At 43.8% G+C, this 20,209-nt stretch overlaps 1 protein-coding gene across 2 annotated transcripts in view; it reads right to left on the bottom strand.

Annotated features, from left to right (window-relative positions):
• The window catches only part of CRTC1 (CREB regulated transcription coactivator 1), a 194,316-nt gene that overhangs the window by 44,335 nt on the left and 129,772 nt on the right, over nt 1–20,209 (bottom strand). For both annotated transcript variants that reach the window (XM_040322959.1, XM_040322969.1), the window contains exon 10: nt 18,775–19,020. In XM_040322959.1, the coding sequence (XP_040178893.1) occupies nt 18,775–19,020 (246 nt within the window). The remainder of the gene's footprint in view (nt 1–18,774; nt 19,021–20,209) is intronic.

Genomic DNA, 20,209 nt, shown 5'->3' with positions numbered 1-20,209 from the left:
CAGGCTGGTCAGCGTGGAGCTTCCTGCTTTTTGGGACACAGAACACGGCCAGCAAAAAGATCTACATCGCTATCAGCAAGGGGACAGCCAGCGGAGCCCACAGAATGGCATCGGATGACCTCAGACTGATCATCTTGATAGGCATCTTCACCCGTTTTTGGACCAAGTGTGCACTTTGCACACTTTTTTTGTGAACTTTCTATTATCCAGTTGGCACCTCCCTCCACCTCCCTCCACTCTACTACTGCCATCCTCTGAGGATGGCTGCCTTCTTTATTGTAAATACCAGTCACCAGCATTGAACTATTGAGAATTGCTACTACAACTATCCACCCAAGGACTCAACACCTATTGGACCGCCAGAAGCCCCTATTTTCATTCTGAACCAAAAGAAGTTGAGTGCACATTTTGAGTGTCCTATCCAAAGGTTGTCCTTGGAAAATAGACATATGAATGCTGCCAGCATTGCTGCAGAGGTTAAAGGGGTGGAGGGTCAGCCTGTCTGTACTTGGACCAAACGCTGCACACTGCATCAAATTGGTCTACATGGCTGTCGTCCCAGAAGGAAGCCTCTTCCAATATATTAGTTTCAGAGTCAACATTAGGATCATCTCTTCGATGTTGATAAGAGGAACTACAGTAGGTGTTTGTGATATTGTGCTTTCAGCACGACAGCATCGCGCTGATACTCGGCGACAGGGTGCCGAGATCTCGCCGACATCTCACACTCACTGGAATAGTGACAGCACATCCCAGCAAGCGCGTCATAGAAGCGACGGGAGATCCGACTTGGATTCCCGCCAATTCTACACGTGTGCAGCGTTTGTTATGAATCCTGAGGGGGAAGTCCCCGCCGGATTTTAAATAAAAATCCGGCATGGGTCCCCCCCTCAGGAGCATACCGGGCCCTTAGGTCTGTTATGGGTTGTAAGGAGAGCCCCCTCTACGCCGAAAAAAACGGCGTAGGGGTCCCCCTACAATCCATACCAGACCCGTATCCAAAGCACGCTACCCGGCCAGCCAGGAAGGGAGTGGGGACGAGCGAGCGCCCCCCCCTCCTGAGCCGTACCAGGCTGCATGCCCTCAACATGGGGGGGTTGGGTGCTCTGGGGCAGGGGGCGCACTGCGGCCCCCCCACCTCAGAGCACCCTGTCCCCATGTTGATGAGGACAGGGCCCCTTCCCGACAACCCTGGCCGTTGGTTGTCGGGGTATGCGGGCGGGAGGCTTATCGGAATCTGGGAGCCCCTTTAATAAGGGGGCCCCCAGATACCGGCCCCCCCACCCTAAGTGAATGAGTATGGGGTACATCGTACCCCTACCCATTCACCTGCAAGAAAAGTGGTAAAAACACAAATAAACCACACAGTGTATTAAAATATTTTATTTTTCTGCTCCGGAGGCCGCCCCCTGTCTTCTTTATTAGCTCTTTTACCAGGGGGGGCTTCTTCTTTGACGTCTTCGGGTGGGTGGGGGCCGCCGTCTGGTTCTCTTCCACCGCCGGGGGGGGGTGGCTTTTAAAAAAGCCCCCACCCCCCCGGCGGGTTTCCTCCGGCGTCTTCGGCGGGGCTCTTCTTCTTCCGCTATCCCGACGGGTCTTCTCCGCTATCCGGGGGGTCTCGCCGCTCTCCGCTGTTGACTCGTCGCACCCCGGTTCTTCGTCTCGCAGTCCGGTCCCTTCTTCCGTGCTGTACGTCTTCTTCCGCGCTGTGACGTCATGTTCTTCACTTCTCTTCTTCTCCCGATGTTGACTCGCCGGTCCTCCTCGCTGAAATGACGGATGCGCGCCTTGCATCGGACCTATATAGGCCTCACAGTCCCATCATGCTCTGTACCTACCCATGTGATACCTACCACATGGGTATCACATGGGTAGGTACAGAGCATGATGGGCGGTGGAAGAGAACCAGACGGCGGCCCCCACCCACCCGAAGACGTCAAAGAAGAAGCCCCCCCTGGTAAAAGAGCTAATAAAGAAGACAGGGGGCGGCCTCCGGAGCAGAAAAATAAAATATTTTAATACACTGTGTGGTTTATTTGTGTTTTTACCACTTTTCTTGCAGGTGAATGGGTAGGGGTACGATGTACCCCATACTCATTCACTTAGGGTGGGGGGCCGGTATCTGGGGGCCCCCTTATTAAAGGGGGCTCCCAGATTCCGATAAGCCTCCCGCCCGCATACCCCGACAACCAACGGCCAGGGTTGTCGGGAAGGGGCCCTGTCCTCATCAACATGGGGACAGGGTGCTCTGAGGTGGGGGGGCCGCAGTGCGCCCCCTGCCCCAGAGCACCCAACCCCCCCATGTTGAGGGCATGCAGCCTGGTACGGCTCAGGAGGGGGGGGGCGCTCGCTCGTCCCCACTCCCTTCCTGGCTGGCCGGGTAGCGTGCTTTGGATACGGGTCTGGTATGGATCGTAGGGGGACCCCCTACGCCGGTTTTTTCGGCGTAGGGGGGCTCTCCTTACAACCCATAACAGACCTAAGGGCCCGGTATGCTCCTGAGGGGGGGGACCCATGCCGGATTTTTATTTAAAATCCGGCGGGGACTTCCCCCTCAGGATTCATAACAAACGCCGCACACGTGTAGAATTGGCGGGAATCCAAGTCGGATCTCCCGTCGCTTCTATGACGGCTCTGTCTCCATCGCGGCAAGCCAGCTCGGCGCTGGCTCCCGCGATGGGGCTCGTAGGTGCTCAATCTCGCCGAGAAAGAGAGCGAGATTGACACAAAATCGGGTTCACCTACTGTAGTATACGAGTTTCATTTGTATGCAAAACCACTTGTAAATAGCAATTTTCCCCTACTCATCGTGTTCTTTTTATTTTTCTTACTAATCATGTTACGATTAAACTTTTCTAGATATGTTTTTAGTTCTTTATCCTTTAACATAAAGCTAGCCAATTGGGGCAAAGCTTGTGCTGATATCACTACACCAGCTGGAGCTAGCAGTGGTGGTGGTTGTATTTACATGCAGTTTATCCTTGTACCTATGTAATGGGGATGGGCCGAACACCCCCAGTTCGGTTCGCACCAAAACACCTTAAACAGGCAAAAAGTTCTAGCTATAGAACTGGAACACCATTAACAACTTCAGCACCGGAAGATTCCCCCCCCTTAATGACTAGGCCATTTTTTTTGATACGGCACTGCGCCGCTTTAACTGACAATTACGTGGTCACGCAATTCTGTACCCAAGCAAAGAGCTTTCTTTTGGTGGTATTTGATCACCTCTGCGGTTTTTATTTTTTGCGCTATAAACAAAATTTCACTTTTTGCTATAATAAACATACCCCAAATTTTATATATATATATATATATATATATATATATATATATATATATATATATATATATATATATATATATATATATATATATATATATATATACATACACATACCTCAGTTTAGACCGATGTGCATTTTTCTACATATTTTTGTTAAAAAAAAAAAAAAAATAGAAAAATGGAATAAGTGTATATTGATTGGTTTGCGCACAAGTTACAGCTTATTCAAAATAGGGGTTGGATTAATGGCATTTTTTTTAACATTTTTTATTAGTAATGGCGGCGATCTGTGATTTTTTATCGGGACTGCGACATTGTGGCGAACAGATCGGACACTTTTGACACCATTTTGGGACCATGGACATTTATACATCGATCAGACCTAAAAATAGCCACCGATTACTGTATAAATCTCACCGGCAGGGAAGGGGTTAAACACTAGGGGGCAATCGAGGGGTTAAGTGTGTTCTAACTGTAGGGGGGGTTGGCTACCACTGACATGACAGATCACTGTTCCCGATGACAGGGAACAGTAGATACCTGTCATGTTATGTCATTAGGCAGAACAGGGAAATGCTTTGTTTACATAGGCATCCCCCCGTTCTGCTTCTCCTCGTCGTTATCGTGGGCCACCGACGGACAGAGTCCTCCTTTTGCCAGGAGTTGAGAGATATTTACTTCTGTGAATACAAGTGCAACGAGAGCAAGCAGTTTGGGCCAGGAGCACTGGTGGGGGACCCAAGAAAAGGAAAATCTGGGCTGCTCGGTGCAAAACCACTGCACAGAGCATGCAAGTATGATATGTTATTTAAAAAGAAAAACCCTTTACAAATGCTTTAATTGTGGTGGCTGTATTAGTTTTTTTCCTTTATTTTAACATGGTGAACTGTCCAGCAATACACATCCTGTCTTAGGGTAGCTCCACTCCGTGAAACAACAAAGGCACCTCTGTATGACCACATTGTACGTTTAGAGAGAGAAGTGTGTTGAATGCACTAGCAGATAACTTGAACAACAAAATAAAGCCAAACTCGAGCCAACACTTTTTAAGCAGTTACAGAAATTGTTTTTGGTTAAAAGTTTTACATAGATGAATAAAAGCAGACCACTGTAAGCACTCATGTCAGTGGTACATGGCTTGTGTCAACCTTCTATGCCACTTTTGATGGACAGATTAAACGGTTATATCTGAACAGATCACCAATGGAAAATAAGAAAAAAAGCGGGATTTCATTCTCATCAGCAGGGGGGTCAGCTCACAGATCCCCTGCTGATCAAAGTAGAGTGGGTGGATGAGAGATGTGTCTTGAGTTTCTGCAGAGCAGACATGGACAAAACCCGCTATGGGTGGCCTGGAGTAAAAACTGACTCCGCTGTGCTTTACACCCGACTACCCTCCGATCAGCCTAAACGGAAGAGGACATATCCTTGTAAGTTTTTTTATTTAGGAGGATCAGATCGGACCTGGAGGTTTGCTGGGTGTAAACAGGCACAAGTCAATTTACACCCGCTTGTCCATAGGGATGAATGGACCTTACAAATCGGGTCGGCCTGAAAAAAATGTACAAGCAGACCTGATCATATCACTCATGTGAAAGGGGCCTAAGGGTTGGCAAGCTGCAACGTATTACATGTTTGGATTTGTGTTTAATAGCACTTTAATGTAATCTCACCCTACCCAATTTGTGGATCAGTGAACAATCTGAGGCCGATAATGATTGTGATATAGGAAGAACTAATAGCAGCCAGTCGGCATCTAATTGTCATTTCGCCACCATATTCAAAGTGAAATAATCTACTATGCACATTTACCTCAAAACTGCTGAAAAACATGTGTTGAAAAAAGTAGAAAAAAAGAATTGTCCGCAGCTGTCAACTTTAGGAGGACTTTATTCTGAATGGCAATTGCATTCCTTTTGACACACAAAGCACATTATCTGAAGCAAGCCGACCTACTTAACCATTTCTCTTGGCAAATGGAAAAGCAAATTCCTCTTTAAGCAGCAACAAAAACAACCAACAGATATTTATAGGGTGAATAAAAAAGTCAATTCAAAAACATACTTAAAGTAAAATTCCAGGAAAACAGGTAAGTAAACTGGAGGAACAGATATAAAGCATTAAATATACACACTAAAATTTTGACCATAGTTCCACTTTAAGTAAACATGTCATGAAAGAAATATGGGGGAGGTCATTACTGACATTAGGCTAATTGACTGGATCTATGTTTACCTGCTAGCTTTAAAGTGTTCCGAGTCACTGAAATATTTAGATTAGGAATCATGATTGCATGCCACTACTGAGCCTGTGATCTACTAGAATCCCTGTATCCTTTTCCCTCCCGAATTTCTCCAAAATCTCTCCCCTTAGCGAGTAGCTTGCATTCATATTTTTAGCCTCCCGTGTTCATTACTATCCATTTTTTAACATTACATTTGCCATGTAGATGCTCACACCTTTATTTTATTATGGTCTTTTTTTTGTAAAGTTTGTAAAGTTTCTATATCCTGTTGTGAAGTTATTGCCCTGCTTAGCTTTGTATTGTCAGCAATCATTGATGTTAAGCTTTTTATGCCAACCTCCAAATCATGAATAAAAAATTGGTCCCAGGACAGAGCCCAAATACAGTGCCTTGCGAAAGTATTCGGCCCCCTTTGCGACCGTTTGCCACATTTCAGGCTTCGAACATAAAGATATAAAACTATTTTTTTTTGAAGAATCAACAAGTGGGACACAATCATGAAGTGGAAAGAAATTTATTGGATATTTCAAACTTTAATAAAAAACTGAAAAATTGGGCGCGCAAAATTATTCAGCCCCTTTACTTTCAGTGCAGCAAACCCTCTCCAGAAGTTCAGTGAGGATCTCTGAATGATTCAATGTTGACCTAATTGGCTAATAATAAATAGAATCCACCTGTGTGTAATCAAGTCTCCGTATAAATGCACCTGCACTGTGATAGTCTCAGAGATCCGTTTAAAGCGCAGAGAGCATCATGAAGAACAAGGAACACACCAGGCAGGTCCGAGATACTGTTGTGGAGAAGTTTAAAGCCGGATTTGGATACAAAAAGATTTCCCAAGCTTGAAACATCCCAAGGAGCACTGTGCAAGCGATAATATTGAAATGGGAGTATCAGACCACTGCAAATCTACGAAGACCTGGCCGTCCCTCTAAACCGGGGATATGCAATTAGCGGACCTCCAGCTGTTGCAGAACTACAATTCCCATGAGGCATAGAAAGACTGACAGCCACAAGCATGACACCAGAGTCAGAAGCATGATAGGACTTGTAGTTTTTGCAACAGCTGGAGGTCCGCTAATTGCATATCCCTGCTCTAAACTTTCAGCTCATACAAGGAGAAGACTGATCAGAGATGCAGCCAAGAGGCCCATGATCACTCTGGATGAACTGCAGAGATCTACAGCTGAGGTGGGAGACTTTGTCCATAGGACAACAATCAATCAGTCGTATACTGCACAAATCTGGCCTTTATGAAAGAGTGGCAAGAAGAAAGCCATTTCTTAAAGATATCCATAAAAAGTGTTGTTTAAAGTTTGCCACAAGCCACCTGGGAGACACACCAAACATGTGGAAGAAAGTGCTCTGGTCAGATTAAACCAAAATCGAACTTTTTGTCAACAATGCAAAACGTTATGTTTGGCGTAAAAGCACACAGCTCATCACCCTGAACACACCATCCCCACTGTCAAACATGGTGGTGGCAGCATCATGGTTTGGGCCTGCTTTTCTTCAGCAGGGACAGGGAAGATGGTTAAAATTGATGGGAAGATGGATGGAGCCAAATACAGGACCATTCTGGAAGAAAACCTGACGGAGTCTGCAAAAGACCTGAGACTGGGACGGAGATTTGTCTTCCAACAAGACAATGATCCAAAACATAAAGCAAAATCTACAATGGAATGGTTCACAAATAAACATATCCAGGTGTTAGAATGGCCAAGTAAAAGTCCAGACCTGAATCCAATCGAGAATCTGTGGAAAGAACTGAAAACTGCTGTTCACAAACGCTCTCCATCCAACCTCACTGAGCTCGAGCCGTTTTGCAAGGAGGAATGGGCAAAAATGTCAGTCTCTCGATGTGCAAAACTGATAGAGACATACCCCAAGCGACTTACAGCTGTAATCGCAGCAAAAGGTGGCGCTACAAAGTATTAACTTAAGGGGGCTGAATAATTTTGCACGCCCAATTTTTCAGTTTTTTATTTGTTAAAAAAGTTTGAAATATCCAATACATTTCGTTCCACTTCACGATTGTGTCCCACTTGTTGATTTTTCAAAAAAAAATTACAGTTTTATATCTTTATGTTTAAAGCCTGAAATGTAGCAAAAGGTCGCAAAGTTCAAGGGGGCCGAATACTTTCGCAAGGCACTGTATCTGCCTCTATTTCTCAGCATCAAGGACACCACTGATCCTGACCAAATCTCCAAATCCATTTGCAGAAATGCAGCCCATAACTTGCAAGGAACCTCCACCACGCTTCACATGTTGCCTGCAGAGACTCATATTGTACTGCTCTCCAGCCCTTTGTGAACAAACTGCCCCCCCTGCTACAGCCAAATATTTCAAATTTGATGCATCAGTCCAGAGCACCCACTGCCATTTTTCTGCACCCCAGTTCCTATGTTTTCACACATGGATGAGTTGCTTAGCCGTGTTTCCATGTCAGAGGTATGGCTTTTTGGCCACAATTTCTCTATGAAGACCACTTCTGGTCAGACTTGTCCAGACAGTAGATGGATGAACCTTGGTCCCATTGGTTTCCGCAAATTATGTGCTGATGGCACTGCTGGACATCTTCTGATGTCTAAGGCCCCTTTCACACTGGGGCGGGAGGTGCAGTGGCTGTAAAGCACCGCTATTTTTAGCGCAATAGCGCCTGCAAACCGCCCCAGTGTGAAAGAGGTCTTAGGGAAGTAAGCACGTGTCTCATCTTCTGCATTGTATCCTTGGCTGACCACTGCATCTATGGTCCTCAGTGTTTGTTTCTTTGTGCTTGAAAAGATCTTGAACAGCACCATTTTAAAACCCCAGCTTGTTTTGAAATCTATGCCCGAGAGAGACCTTGCTGATGCAGTATAACCTTGTGTGCTCAGTCTTGCCATAACGTAAGACCGGTGACATGAAACTGTCATCCACAACCTTCTTTACACGGCTGTTTCTGTTGCAGTTAATGACTGTTTCAATCTACATATGAAATCGATGATCATTAGCCAATAGAAAAAAGTTGGGAAAACCCCACTATTCTATGCAGAGGAAAAACCTTGGCCTCTCCTCAAATATATTTATTAGCAATAAATACATGAAAATCGTGTGCAAAAGGTTGGTGACACAACAAGAATAAAAACTGACAATGTGGTCATTAAAACACCCCCAGGGTCTCATCAGCACCCAGACGCAGACCAACGAGTTAGCAGAAAGACTGTATTAACACATAATAATTGCGAATAAGGGTCAGAAGTGAAATCCTGGGATAATACCATATAATTGCATTAGCCCGTGCATGGCCATGCAGATCAGTGGGTAACATCCATGGTTACCATGTCACTCATTTAACACAAGTAGAATACAGTTAAAACCTCAAATGGTTTCCCACTAGGCGTCCTCCGATCGTGTCGGAACAGGTCAGCAAAAAAAGTCTCATATAGGGGCCACGGTGAATCCACAGATATCCAAAGTGCTTGTTTAGTCACCAAATACTTACAATCCAATTGGTCAAGTATACGTAATCACAGAATTGACTGGGTGGAGACAATTGTATTGGTCAGAGCAGCAAGCCGGTGGTGACCAGTAGAAATGGCAGCATGAAGTCTGTACACAGTCTAGTAGTGAAAAATAACTGCAGCCTGAATTAAATCTGAGCATGCATATGAAATTGTACGAAGCCAGCATGAAGAGGACATCCCCTTGTCAGTCATCATATACCGTAAGTTACAGGCATAGTCCAGTTATCCGCCATGCCAGGAAGATTTTTGACTGACTGGATAGAAGTAATGTGCAATCCAGAGAAAGCAGAGCTGGAAGGGTCTGGAGTGTAACAGAGCAAGGTGAACAGGCCCGAAGAAAACCACCATGAGGCCTGGAATCCTCATGAAAAAGCAAGTCAAGAGATGCCTAGTTAATCTGAGTGTGGCAGTTTAACTTCAGAGAACAATCTTTTCCTGGGGGAAAGAACACCTGGACTTGTCTAGAAATAGTCCCAGGTACTGCAGGTGGTGGAAAGGGTGGAGTGCAGACTTTAATGAATCGTGAGGTACTTATGCACCGCTAGGATATGAATGTTCAAAAAACACAAACAAATTGATTACTGAACAGCTGCAACCATTAAACCGCGAACTCAACCACTATCGGTAAAAAAAAAAATTGAAAAGAAAAGAAATGGTGCGCTGGTTCTACATAGTATTAACAGTGTATAACATACCCATACAAGAGTGTGAATACATAGACAAACTTAAACCTAGAGTAATACAAATTTCACAAATAAAATTAAAAATTCATATAATGTCCATATCTAGTGCAATCACAGTGTTAAATCCAACAACAAAAATGAGTCCACACGCAAATATTTGTAACAGTGGGTGCAAAAGGTGAAATCCCTAAGCATCGATCTTCTAATATAAGCTGCGCCAGTGTGATCATTTGAACTGCACAAGGGAAACCTCTCCAAGCCACCACTGAGTGAATAGGCCACTCACTTTGGGATATGACTATTACGGTCACAAAGCGCCTTTTAACCACTTCAATACCAGGCACTTACACCCCCTTCCTGCCCAAGCCAATTTTCAGCTTTCAGCGTTGTCTAAATGACAATTGCACGGTCATGCTACACTGTACACAAAACAGAATTTTTATCATTTTGTTCCCACAAATAGAGCTTTCTTTTGGTGGTATTTGATCACCTCTGCGGTTTATACATTTAAAAAAAAAAAGATGGAAAGTTTTTTTTGTTTCTGTTATAAAATGTTGTAAACAAGTACGATTTCACCTTCACTGATGGGCACCGATAAGGTGGCACTGGTAGGCAGCACCGAAAGACTGCACTGATGTGCACCGATTGGCATATCCCTGGTGGTCTAGGGTGGCATACCTGGTGATCCTGGGCTGATAATCAGCACAGACCCTCCCCTGTCAGGAGAGAAGCCGATCGGCTGTCCTCTACTCGTGTCTGTCAGACTCGAGTGAGTAAAAGCCGTGATTGGACTGACACGCTGCACCAACGGCTGTTATCCTGTTGGACGTCATATGACACCCAGTCAGGTTAACTAAACCACCGCCCGGCATTCTGCTATAGGCCGGGCGGGAAGTGGTAAAACAAGTCTGTGAAGGGTCTTCAGATCCCCATGGTGCGATGTAGTCTGTCAAAGAACTCCTGCCTGGGTTTATCTAGGTCTGCTCTGCTCACTTTAGTTTTTGCTCCTCCTCTGCCACGTCTCCTCTACTTCTTCCCACATGACTCTTCCTCTCTGTTCCTTACATAAACTTCCTGTCTTTCATAGAGACTTCTTGTTCAACTATGCACACAGGATGTTTAACGCTCCTAGAAGCCAGCAACGTTTTTTGCAGAAACAATGCCTGACGCTTGTAAAAGTGTCAAGATTTTACATGCTTTTATGAGCCTTTACAGGCGTCAAGCACTTGGGCATTAAATCATTTTATTGGCCAGAATATTTATTCTGTTAATTGAAATAAATGAATGCTCAAGCACTAATGTTTAACAGCTTTTAGAAGCGGTTAGCAGCTTCTAGCAGCTGTTAAAAGCTTCAAAGTTTGTTTTGAAAGAGCTGAATTATCCTTTGAATGCTGAAAGATGAGACTATGGCACAAGAGTCTTTCAGAAGCAGGTAATTGAGGCATCTTTGACATGGATGGCATAAAATCATAACAGGGCCAAGAGTGGATCTAGCACCTTTGTGAAAACACTTTAGTCATAATAGTTCAAAAGGGAGAGTAACAAATTGAAAAAGTATAGGTCCCCCACAGCTAAATGTAGAATGCAATGGTATATACTAGGAAAGATGGAAATATTTAGACAGGCATCTTGGATCTTTGCCGGAACATCCCCTATACAGACATAAGCCGTCAGGATTTTTTGAAGGATAAGTTCACCTTTTAAAGTGGAACTACACTTCATATAAGCACCACAGACCAAAAATGTGGTTTAGTTTATTTGTTTATTTATTTATTAAAATTCTTAAAAGTACAAAAAAGTACAAAACGCAGTCAGTTACCCGTAGGCCTCGATGCGCCGAGAACAACAATACAGCAACAACCAAAAAAACACACACAGGCAGCGGAACAGATCAAATTTAAAATAGTTAGCAGATCAAAGAACTATAAAAACCTATGTAATTCCATAGGCTAGACTGAAAAGCTCAGTTTTTAAAAGCTTCCTGAACTTAAAAAGATCATTCTCAAGCCTTAATTTTAGAGGCAGGGAGTTCCAAAACTGTGCTCCCTGGACCGCACTCGTCATCCATCCGCATTTTTTCTTACGAAATTTAGGAGTCACCAAAGTTTCCAAATTAGCCGACCTTAAGGTACGGTTGGGCACATACTTGGTGAATTTTTCCTGCAGGTACACTGGCCCCTTGCCATGGGTAGCCCTATGCACCATGCATCCAGTCTTAAACAGAACCCGTTCCTTCACGGGTAGCCAATGCAGGGCTCTCAGCGATGGCGTGATGTGGTCACGACGACCAACACCCGTGAGTAGCCTCGCAGCGGCATTATGAATAAGCTGTAATTTGTGCATGATGTTATTAGGTAAACCCAGGTACCAAGCATTACAATAATCTAATCGACTTCCGATAATGGCATTGACCATGGAGATCTTATGAGATTCTTCAATGAAGCGAAAAGTCGACCTCAGGAGTTTCAAGTGGAAGTGACAAGAACTCACCACCTGGTTTACCTGCTGTCGTAGCGTCAATCTCTCGTCCAAGATGATTCCCAAATCCCTGACCTGGGTGACTGGCACTGGGACCGATGAAAACGAGTCCGGCCAGGTACGGAAACCGCCCGACCATGGCTGATTACATAAAACCATGCACTCAGTCTTGGAGCCATTGAGCATAAGATAATTGGCCCCCATCCAGGCTTGAATTTCCTCCAGGCAGGTGGCCAGAGTTATCTGTGCCCCCCCATCCCTGGGCAGAGGAATGTAGAACTGGGTGTCAGCGTAGACATGAAAAGATAGGTTGTGGCGGCGGATGATATATAGCAGAGGCCTCATATAGATGTTGAACAGGAGCGGCGATAACGCCGACCCTTGAGGGACTCCACAGGACAGGGGACTATCAGAAGAGCAGTGCAGTCCCAGCCTAACTCTCTGAACCCTGTCCAGCAGAAATGAGGTCATCCATGCCAATGCTATACCATCAATGCCTGCCACAGTCCCTAATCGATCAAGCAGTCTAGAATGATCGATGGTATCGAATGCTGCCGACAGATCCAGCAATACCAAGGCCGAAGCCTCATTTCTGTCCAGGGCCCAGAGTAGATCATCCTGGACTTTGGTCAAGGCGGTTTCAGGACCTCTTCCTGGTCTAGTTCATTTTTAATATTTAAAAGTAAAATCACCCATCCATGTCCCAATGCTTTATTTTACCGAAATCGCTTTGAAACGCCCCCTATCATCTCTGGCCATGGCCATCTTGAGTAAGGGCAGATGATTCATGTAGAATTTATTTCCTGCAATCCACCTGCCCCAAGCTCAGTCATGTACGCAGGAGATAATGTGCTTAGCTGAGAAAGACCCTCCTCTCACCCCATCTACTGAACAACCCTGGGATGTCTGACATTTGCCTAGGCATATAAACCTGAAAGTAACTGAAGAAAAAAAAAAAAGTAAATAGGATATACTTTCCTATCCATCTAGATAGATCTATGCTAGAAGCATAAGGATTAAAAACAGTCAGTGAATGTTCATTGAGAGTGTGAAGTTCTGCTTTAACAATAATAAATTCACATATTTTTGCAGAAAAAAAAAAGTGCATTTATTTATTGATCAGTGGATAAGGGATGCAATGTCCAGCTTCTGCAGACAAGCCATGCAGCTTTAAGCTCGTACCTGCACACGGGCTGGCTGTTTACAAGCTACTAGGCTCATCAGCACCCTCACGGTCCATTCAGAACTACAAACCATCAGTCATGGAAACATTTTGACAGAAACAGCGAGATGCTTCTTGAGAACGTAGCTAGCAGGAGCCATTACCAAAAAGGACCATCTTTTTCAAGGCAAAATAATGAATCTTGTCTTCTCCAGACTGCAGATGAAAACAGGATTTGTCCCACAGAATATTTCCTGGGATGGAATTTCGCACTAGAAATTCGACTTCCAAGTACGATGATTGATTTTATGAGAAATTGACAGGCATAGGGATGACTGAATAAAGTAGGGAGCCCATCCGTAAAGACCTGGGTCCCAACAGCCAGGCCATTTAAGTCAGCAACTGAGAAGCAGAATGGTAAACCCATCCTGGATACACAAGATCTGGAAGCTCTACAAAAGAGTCTGCAAAAAGCCTGGCGAGGTTTAAATACCACAGCCACCTGGGACAGTTTTGTGTAAACACTAATGCCATCCATCTTGATACTGTAAAGCAGGCAAGGAAGGCGTCTAAAAGTAGGTATGGCACAAAGAATGAACCGATTCCACAGATTTACCAAGGCATTCACTGTTCAGGCTAGAAGATCCCTGCCCCTGGAGATGAACTTTGGGTGAAAAGACCACCCTCTGAAGCCTAGATATTGAGGACAGTCCACCTGACAATTTTCTGTACGTGGGATGAGAATGGCCAACAAGGCTGGACATTACTTTCCTCCCAAGCATCAGAACTGCCTCCCTTTGAGCTTCAAGACATCTGGCTTCTCCCTGAAGGCTGATGTAAAGCTACCGCATCAGTGTTGTCCAACTGAATCCTGGTTGAATGACCTTGGAGTCGAGAGGATCAGCATTGAAAGGACAACAGAATCACCCTAATCAGGAGCAAAGCGCATTGAGGATTGCTCTGCAGGCTGGTGTACTGAACTTGCCAGACCATCGAGTGTAAAGATTTTCCAGTTTTCAGAGCTGGATTTGTGATCTACCAGGCCAAAGCAAGCCTAGTCTTGAGGTTAGGTGGATGCAAGAGTCTAGCCTAAGCCTGTCCGTCTCACCCTTTCAAAATGTGGAGTTGCAATAGTCTGACATGATACAGAGCATACAGAAGAGCCTTAATGTGAGTGAATATTTTGGTGTCTGTTCTGTATACGTTAGGATATTTAGGACCCAGCCAAGCCTTTGTAGGATCTGTAGTGTCTGTTAGACATAGCCATCAACCTAGAGCTATGTACCAGGCAGATGAGGTAAGGTATTTGGGACAAGCTCTAAGACACAATCTTCGTTCATCTGGTGGGCATAGCCTCTAAGAAGTCTTTAAACACTGGGTTACACAAGCTGCACCTTGTGTCTAAATGAGTAGTAAAGGCAGGATCCAGTGCCTGAAAATGCCATTACAGGTCAGCTGCCATTTTCTTCCTGGAAGGGTCCAGGTATAGTCCCCAGAGGGCAAAACAAAGAGGAAACTAAACCAGAAGCTACCAAAGGAGCTCTGTGTCCAGTGATGTACGATAAAGTACAAATACCGCTTTTGAAGCACTCATACGATAATCTGAGCGCAAATAAATGGACGAGAACTGGACAGCCGCACTCCAAAATCACTTAAAAAAGTTGTCTTTTTATTTTTCAACTGCACAAACAGTCACTGCAAACCAACAAGGTACAGTATGGCCGACGCGTTTCGCACTTACAGTCAGTGCTTAGTCATACGATAATCTGAGTGTTCATACAAAGCTTTTGACAGCCGATCATGACAGTTTACCCAATATTATTCAAAGGGATAAACATGAAAAAAAAAAATCTTGTATGAAACCAGATTGTACAATTTTAGTTTAAGCAGTACAGTTTTCGTCCAAAAATACAATACATAACTTCCAAATATTTATTCAATTTATGGAAATTTAGTATCCTCTTCACTTTCGATATGAGATTAGCATGCAAAAAAAAAAACGGACGATCATTCGTCCAATAATCTCCTTGTGTGTACCAGGCACAAGTCTCCTGTTCTATTTACCTATTAATCCAGAGCAAACACTGCTCTGATAATGTTGCCACATGCCCCGCAGATTTTCTCTTCAGCTAGGTCTTTCAGAACTTCAGTAACGCCCTAATCTGCTTGTACACCATAATATTTTTTTCTTTTAACAAAGTTGGTACTCAGAGAGCCATAGGCTGCACAAATACAGTACATTCATGGGGACCAAGGTTTCACATAAAAATATAAACATCCTATAGACTTGGCTGGCTTTTTCAATACATTTGATCAAGCAAATAGAATTTTTTTCCTAAAAAGCGACTACAGATAAAAGGTAATATACTCAAAAACAGAAGGAAAATGTGCCTTTTTAATAATGTATTAAACCAAAATATCAATAGACTTAATAGTGTATAGTGGAAAAAATAAGCACGCATTTGGCATCAAGAGCTGGTTATTGCCCCCAGCAGAAATTACTTTAGACATTCTACGCAGAAGGATCTAACAGGCTCCATTCAATTATGTACCACACTCCATACCAATTTCCTTCAGTTACAAGATGTTTGTGTTTTTTCCCGGCATAAACTTCCCGTTTTGAAGTCCTTCAACAACATTTCAATGGGATTCACATTGGGACTTTGACAAAGCCATTCCATAATCCTCCATTTTTTGGTTGATTGCTACTGGTGACCCCATGTTTTCTCGGCAGAATACGTCTCCCATCGAGTTTCTGGCTGAATTCTGCCGAGAAAACCGGTCGTGTGTACGGGGCCTTACTCACCAGAAAGGGCAGTTGCTATGCAGAACTTGCTAATCTGCCTCTTCCTCCACCTCGGCAGGTCTTATTCCTCGTCCTCCTTGCAGTGTTTTCTGGGGAATGTGGCACGCTGCCTTCTGGGAACTGTGTGTATCCCAGAAAGCAGCCGCTCATTCACAAAGCAGCGCGAGCCTCTCGCATGCACAGTAGGAAAGGGGCAGTGAGATGCTTACAAGGCACGCCGCATCTCATCGTCTACTGGTTTCCTGACCCCTGTGTGTGTAACATTCTCAGCGTGCAGCTGCCCTGGATGACGACACCATAGTGACTCCAGGCTTGCATCTCATTCATTGCCTGTGTTATCTCTCCTTTTGTGAGTAGCCATTTTATTGTCTTTTATCTATTTAATAAATCATGGCTCACTGCACTTAGATTGGCGCATCTTGTCTATTGTTTTCTTTGATTCCTTCAGAAGTCTGCTTCTGCTTCAGGTGCTGCCGCCAAGTGCCCCCTACAGCCACCATCATATACGGACAATCAGGACTTTTTTGTACACTAGCCCTCATCTTTTTCAATTTTTTCCTAGATGGACTTTATTTGATAACAACTTTATATACCTTTTTCTATTTTTGTATGCTTTATTGGATCGTGCGCCATATACCATTTTCTTTACATTAAGGCTTCACTGCCTGTTTCTTTTACCAAGGATGGCGGCACGGACCCTCCAGAATCGAGGGATCGGCCTCGGGAAGGGGGCGACATCGTGGGCGTCTAGGACAGGTAAGTGTCCTTATTAAAACTCAGTAGCTACATTGTTTGTAGCTGCTGACTTAAAAAAAAAAACTTGGGTGGAATTCCACTTTAATAAGATTACTTCAAGCTGCCCAAGCCCTTAGGCAGCATGGCTGTGCCCCGCCTTGGGAGGAACTCATGGCTGAGGCTGTTAAATTTCTCACTTGACACAAGTCTACCGATACTGTGGCAAAACAACCGTCTCGGATTCATTCAATTGTAAATTGCAGTCTAGCACTGAACCAAGTGATCAGGACTTCAGCGTTCTGATGCCAAGAGCAGACTTCCCACCCACCCATGTTTCCAAAAAGAGAACCCGTAAACACTACATATTGTAAATAAGGCACATTAGTCCTGTGACATCTGTTTTACTCATACTGATGAAAGGAAAAGGTTTAGGTCAATGTTGGCTGTGGATGCTTTGTGTGCTTGTCCTACTTCAATGCCTAGCTATTCTATAGGCTTGCAGAAGTGAAACACAGCAAAAAGCACTTTGTCAGCTACAAGCCATTTAAGTCAGATTTCACAGGGCTGAGGACACTCTCACCACTCCTGAGTGACAATGCTACGTGTCTGAGGAGACATTTACTAAGCACCAGTGCGGTCACATGGGAGGTTTGGGAGTGAGTCACGTGCTTACCATACCCAAAAGTACCATGCGTGTCACATCGCTTTCCAAAGTGAAAAGAACATCAAGAAAGCAAAATGGGAGGTCAGTATATGCAGAAAATATGGATTGCTGGGTTTTTTATATCAAAATTTTAGTCCATCTGGTAGCATATAAAAAAAAAAAAAAAAAAAAAAAAAAACCAAGTATGATAGCTACGCACACTTCCATTCAACTGATATTGCACACATGTGGAAGTAGATTTCAATATACAGTTGCAAAATATGATTGCAAGTCACTGATCGCATATCGGTTTTCTCCACTAAACCAAAATATAAAATTCTTGAACAAAGCATTATATTTGATGCAACACAATTTGGCCAACTGATTCAGTCTGACTGAATCAAAACGACATCAATCGGAAGAAAAGTTATGACGATTTGATCGAATCGCACAATGGATTGTACAAACACTATGAAGTGTATATGGCCACCATAAAACTCTTAATTGGGCATTTGCAGTGAGGAGGCCCAAGTGTTAGAAAAGTTGTTCTTGTTTGTGTGTCTATTACACACAATTCACTGATTTTTTTTAAGATGGCACCTGAGCACATGTTCTTACTTTTATATTATTTTGTTCTTACTAACCCCATACGTAATATATAGATAACAGATTGTACAGGAAGCTCTGTCTAGTAATAAACGCGCCAGGTTTAGGCAGATCTTCCTTAGCTAATTTAGCCAATAAGAAGTGTTATCGTTGTTTCACTTTAAGGATGAGAAGGCGGGGGCTCCCATCTTCTCACTCACTTTTGCTTTTTCTCTCACTTTGTAAGCATCACGAAAATGTATTACTGCATTTTGGATTAAATAATCTTTACTTTCAAACACCTTGATTTCAATTGCTTACAAGGAAAGAAATAACATAACACTAAGGTGACAAAGCTGACAAGTTCAAAGATTGTAGTAAGAGCTTTTTCACCTCAGGACAAATAGACAAAGTGCATTACTGGTCGGATCACCAAGTAATAATAAATAGGAAAAACACTGAAAAAAAATATGATTTCAGCCTCCACATCCAAAGCCCAGTAAGCTGCAGTTTACACTTTTTACACTTAATAAAAAGCATTATTCTCATAAAACACAGTAAGAATATCTACCATGTATTTATTACTAATGCACACAAAATAAAAGTGATCTAAACTTCTCACCACTGCCCACTGAAAAACTTACCGAATTTATATCTATAGCCAGTGAAGTAGGAGTCTGGATACCAGGGGGAGATTGAGGAACGGTTGTTGATATTGAGATATTAAGGGGAGGCAGTTGTGTTCCTCTCTGTAAATTAGAGCCCTGCATCATTGAGGAGCTCTGCGACAGGCCACTTGACATTTGTGTTTGCTGCTGAGACGCTGACTGTGTAAAAAAAGTATAAGGGGGTAGCTGCTGTTCTAGTGACAATGCATCCATTGCTACAGCCTGAAAAACAGGAAGGAGGAAAAATTATAACAAACGCAAAGTGCCTTTATTACACAACTATTGACGTACAAGCGAATGTTCTACCTTCTAGATGCATTGACCAGTAGGTTTCAAACCACAGAGGGCAACGAAGATATGATATAGGGCATAAAGATGTTCTACATATTCATGACATTAAAAGAATGCTCTGCACAAAGAAAACCAGCAGAGAAAGCTACTGGTGATGCAAGAATACAATTGACAACCAATATTTAAAGGGGAACTGTTTTAGGACTTTTTTCAGGTATAGTACAAATCCTAGTCTTATTCATACCGGATACTTGTCAGCTGTGACCTTCTTGCGCTGTGGCTCACAGTACCAGCTACAGTACAGTGAACAGTTGTATATTTCAAGGCTGTTAATGGACAAGGATGGGTAAACAACTAGACCACCCCTTGTTTCACAAAAAACACACAGAAAAAGCGACATGATCATCACAGCTGAGTTACATCCAACATGAATAAGAACTAGGATTTGTACACCTTTACCAGCAGCTATCCAGACCTAATATAGAGAAATACATCATGGGACCAAGCTCAATGGAATGGTCGCATTCAGCACCTGTGCCCCGATTATAGTCATTAAACAATTTGCATGCAGTTAAGCTGTAAAACAGTTTTGGTACTTGCTATAAAATCTGTTTTGTGGAGTTTATTAAAGTAGTACGGCCAAAGGTTTTTTTGACTGTACTTCTATGGATCACAGGAGTGCAGTTCGTTCTGCACTCTTGTGACACATTTTCAGCCGACAGGGGCGCTAAAGCCCCCTGTTGGCTGAAGAAACTCAGCCTGTTCAGGCTTTGGATTAATCCCGAATTTACAGCTGGGATACACTCAAATGCCTGGACCGGCAACTGGCTCAGCCTCTCCCACCCTCTGCACAGCACAGAAGTCACTGAAGGTTGAGGCAGCGGGGCACCGATGCTGCATTTAGCTAGATGAGGATATATACACTTCCTCCCCTGGTGCTGCGGCACCGGAAGGAAGTTCACTCCTCTCTGCCTGTAGTCTTCTGGGACTCGTCACAGGTCCCAGATGATTGCCCAGCCATTCACAACACATAGCGCAGGTTGCACATGTGCAGTGCGTGCCCAGCTGTTACAATGCTGGTGCCGTGGAGAGGAGGGGGAGAGGAGCAAGGCTTCATGCG

Source organism: Rana temporaria, chromosome 1, assembly GCF_905171775.1.
Source record: "Rana temporaria chromosome 1, aRanTem1.1, whole genome shotgun sequence".
Taxonomy (NCBI): domain Eukaryota; kingdom Metazoa; phylum Chordata; class Amphibia; order Anura; family Ranidae; genus Rana; species Rana temporaria.
Note: the sequence above shows the minus strand (reverse complement) of the source record. Positions and strands in the feature narration are given on the sequence as shown.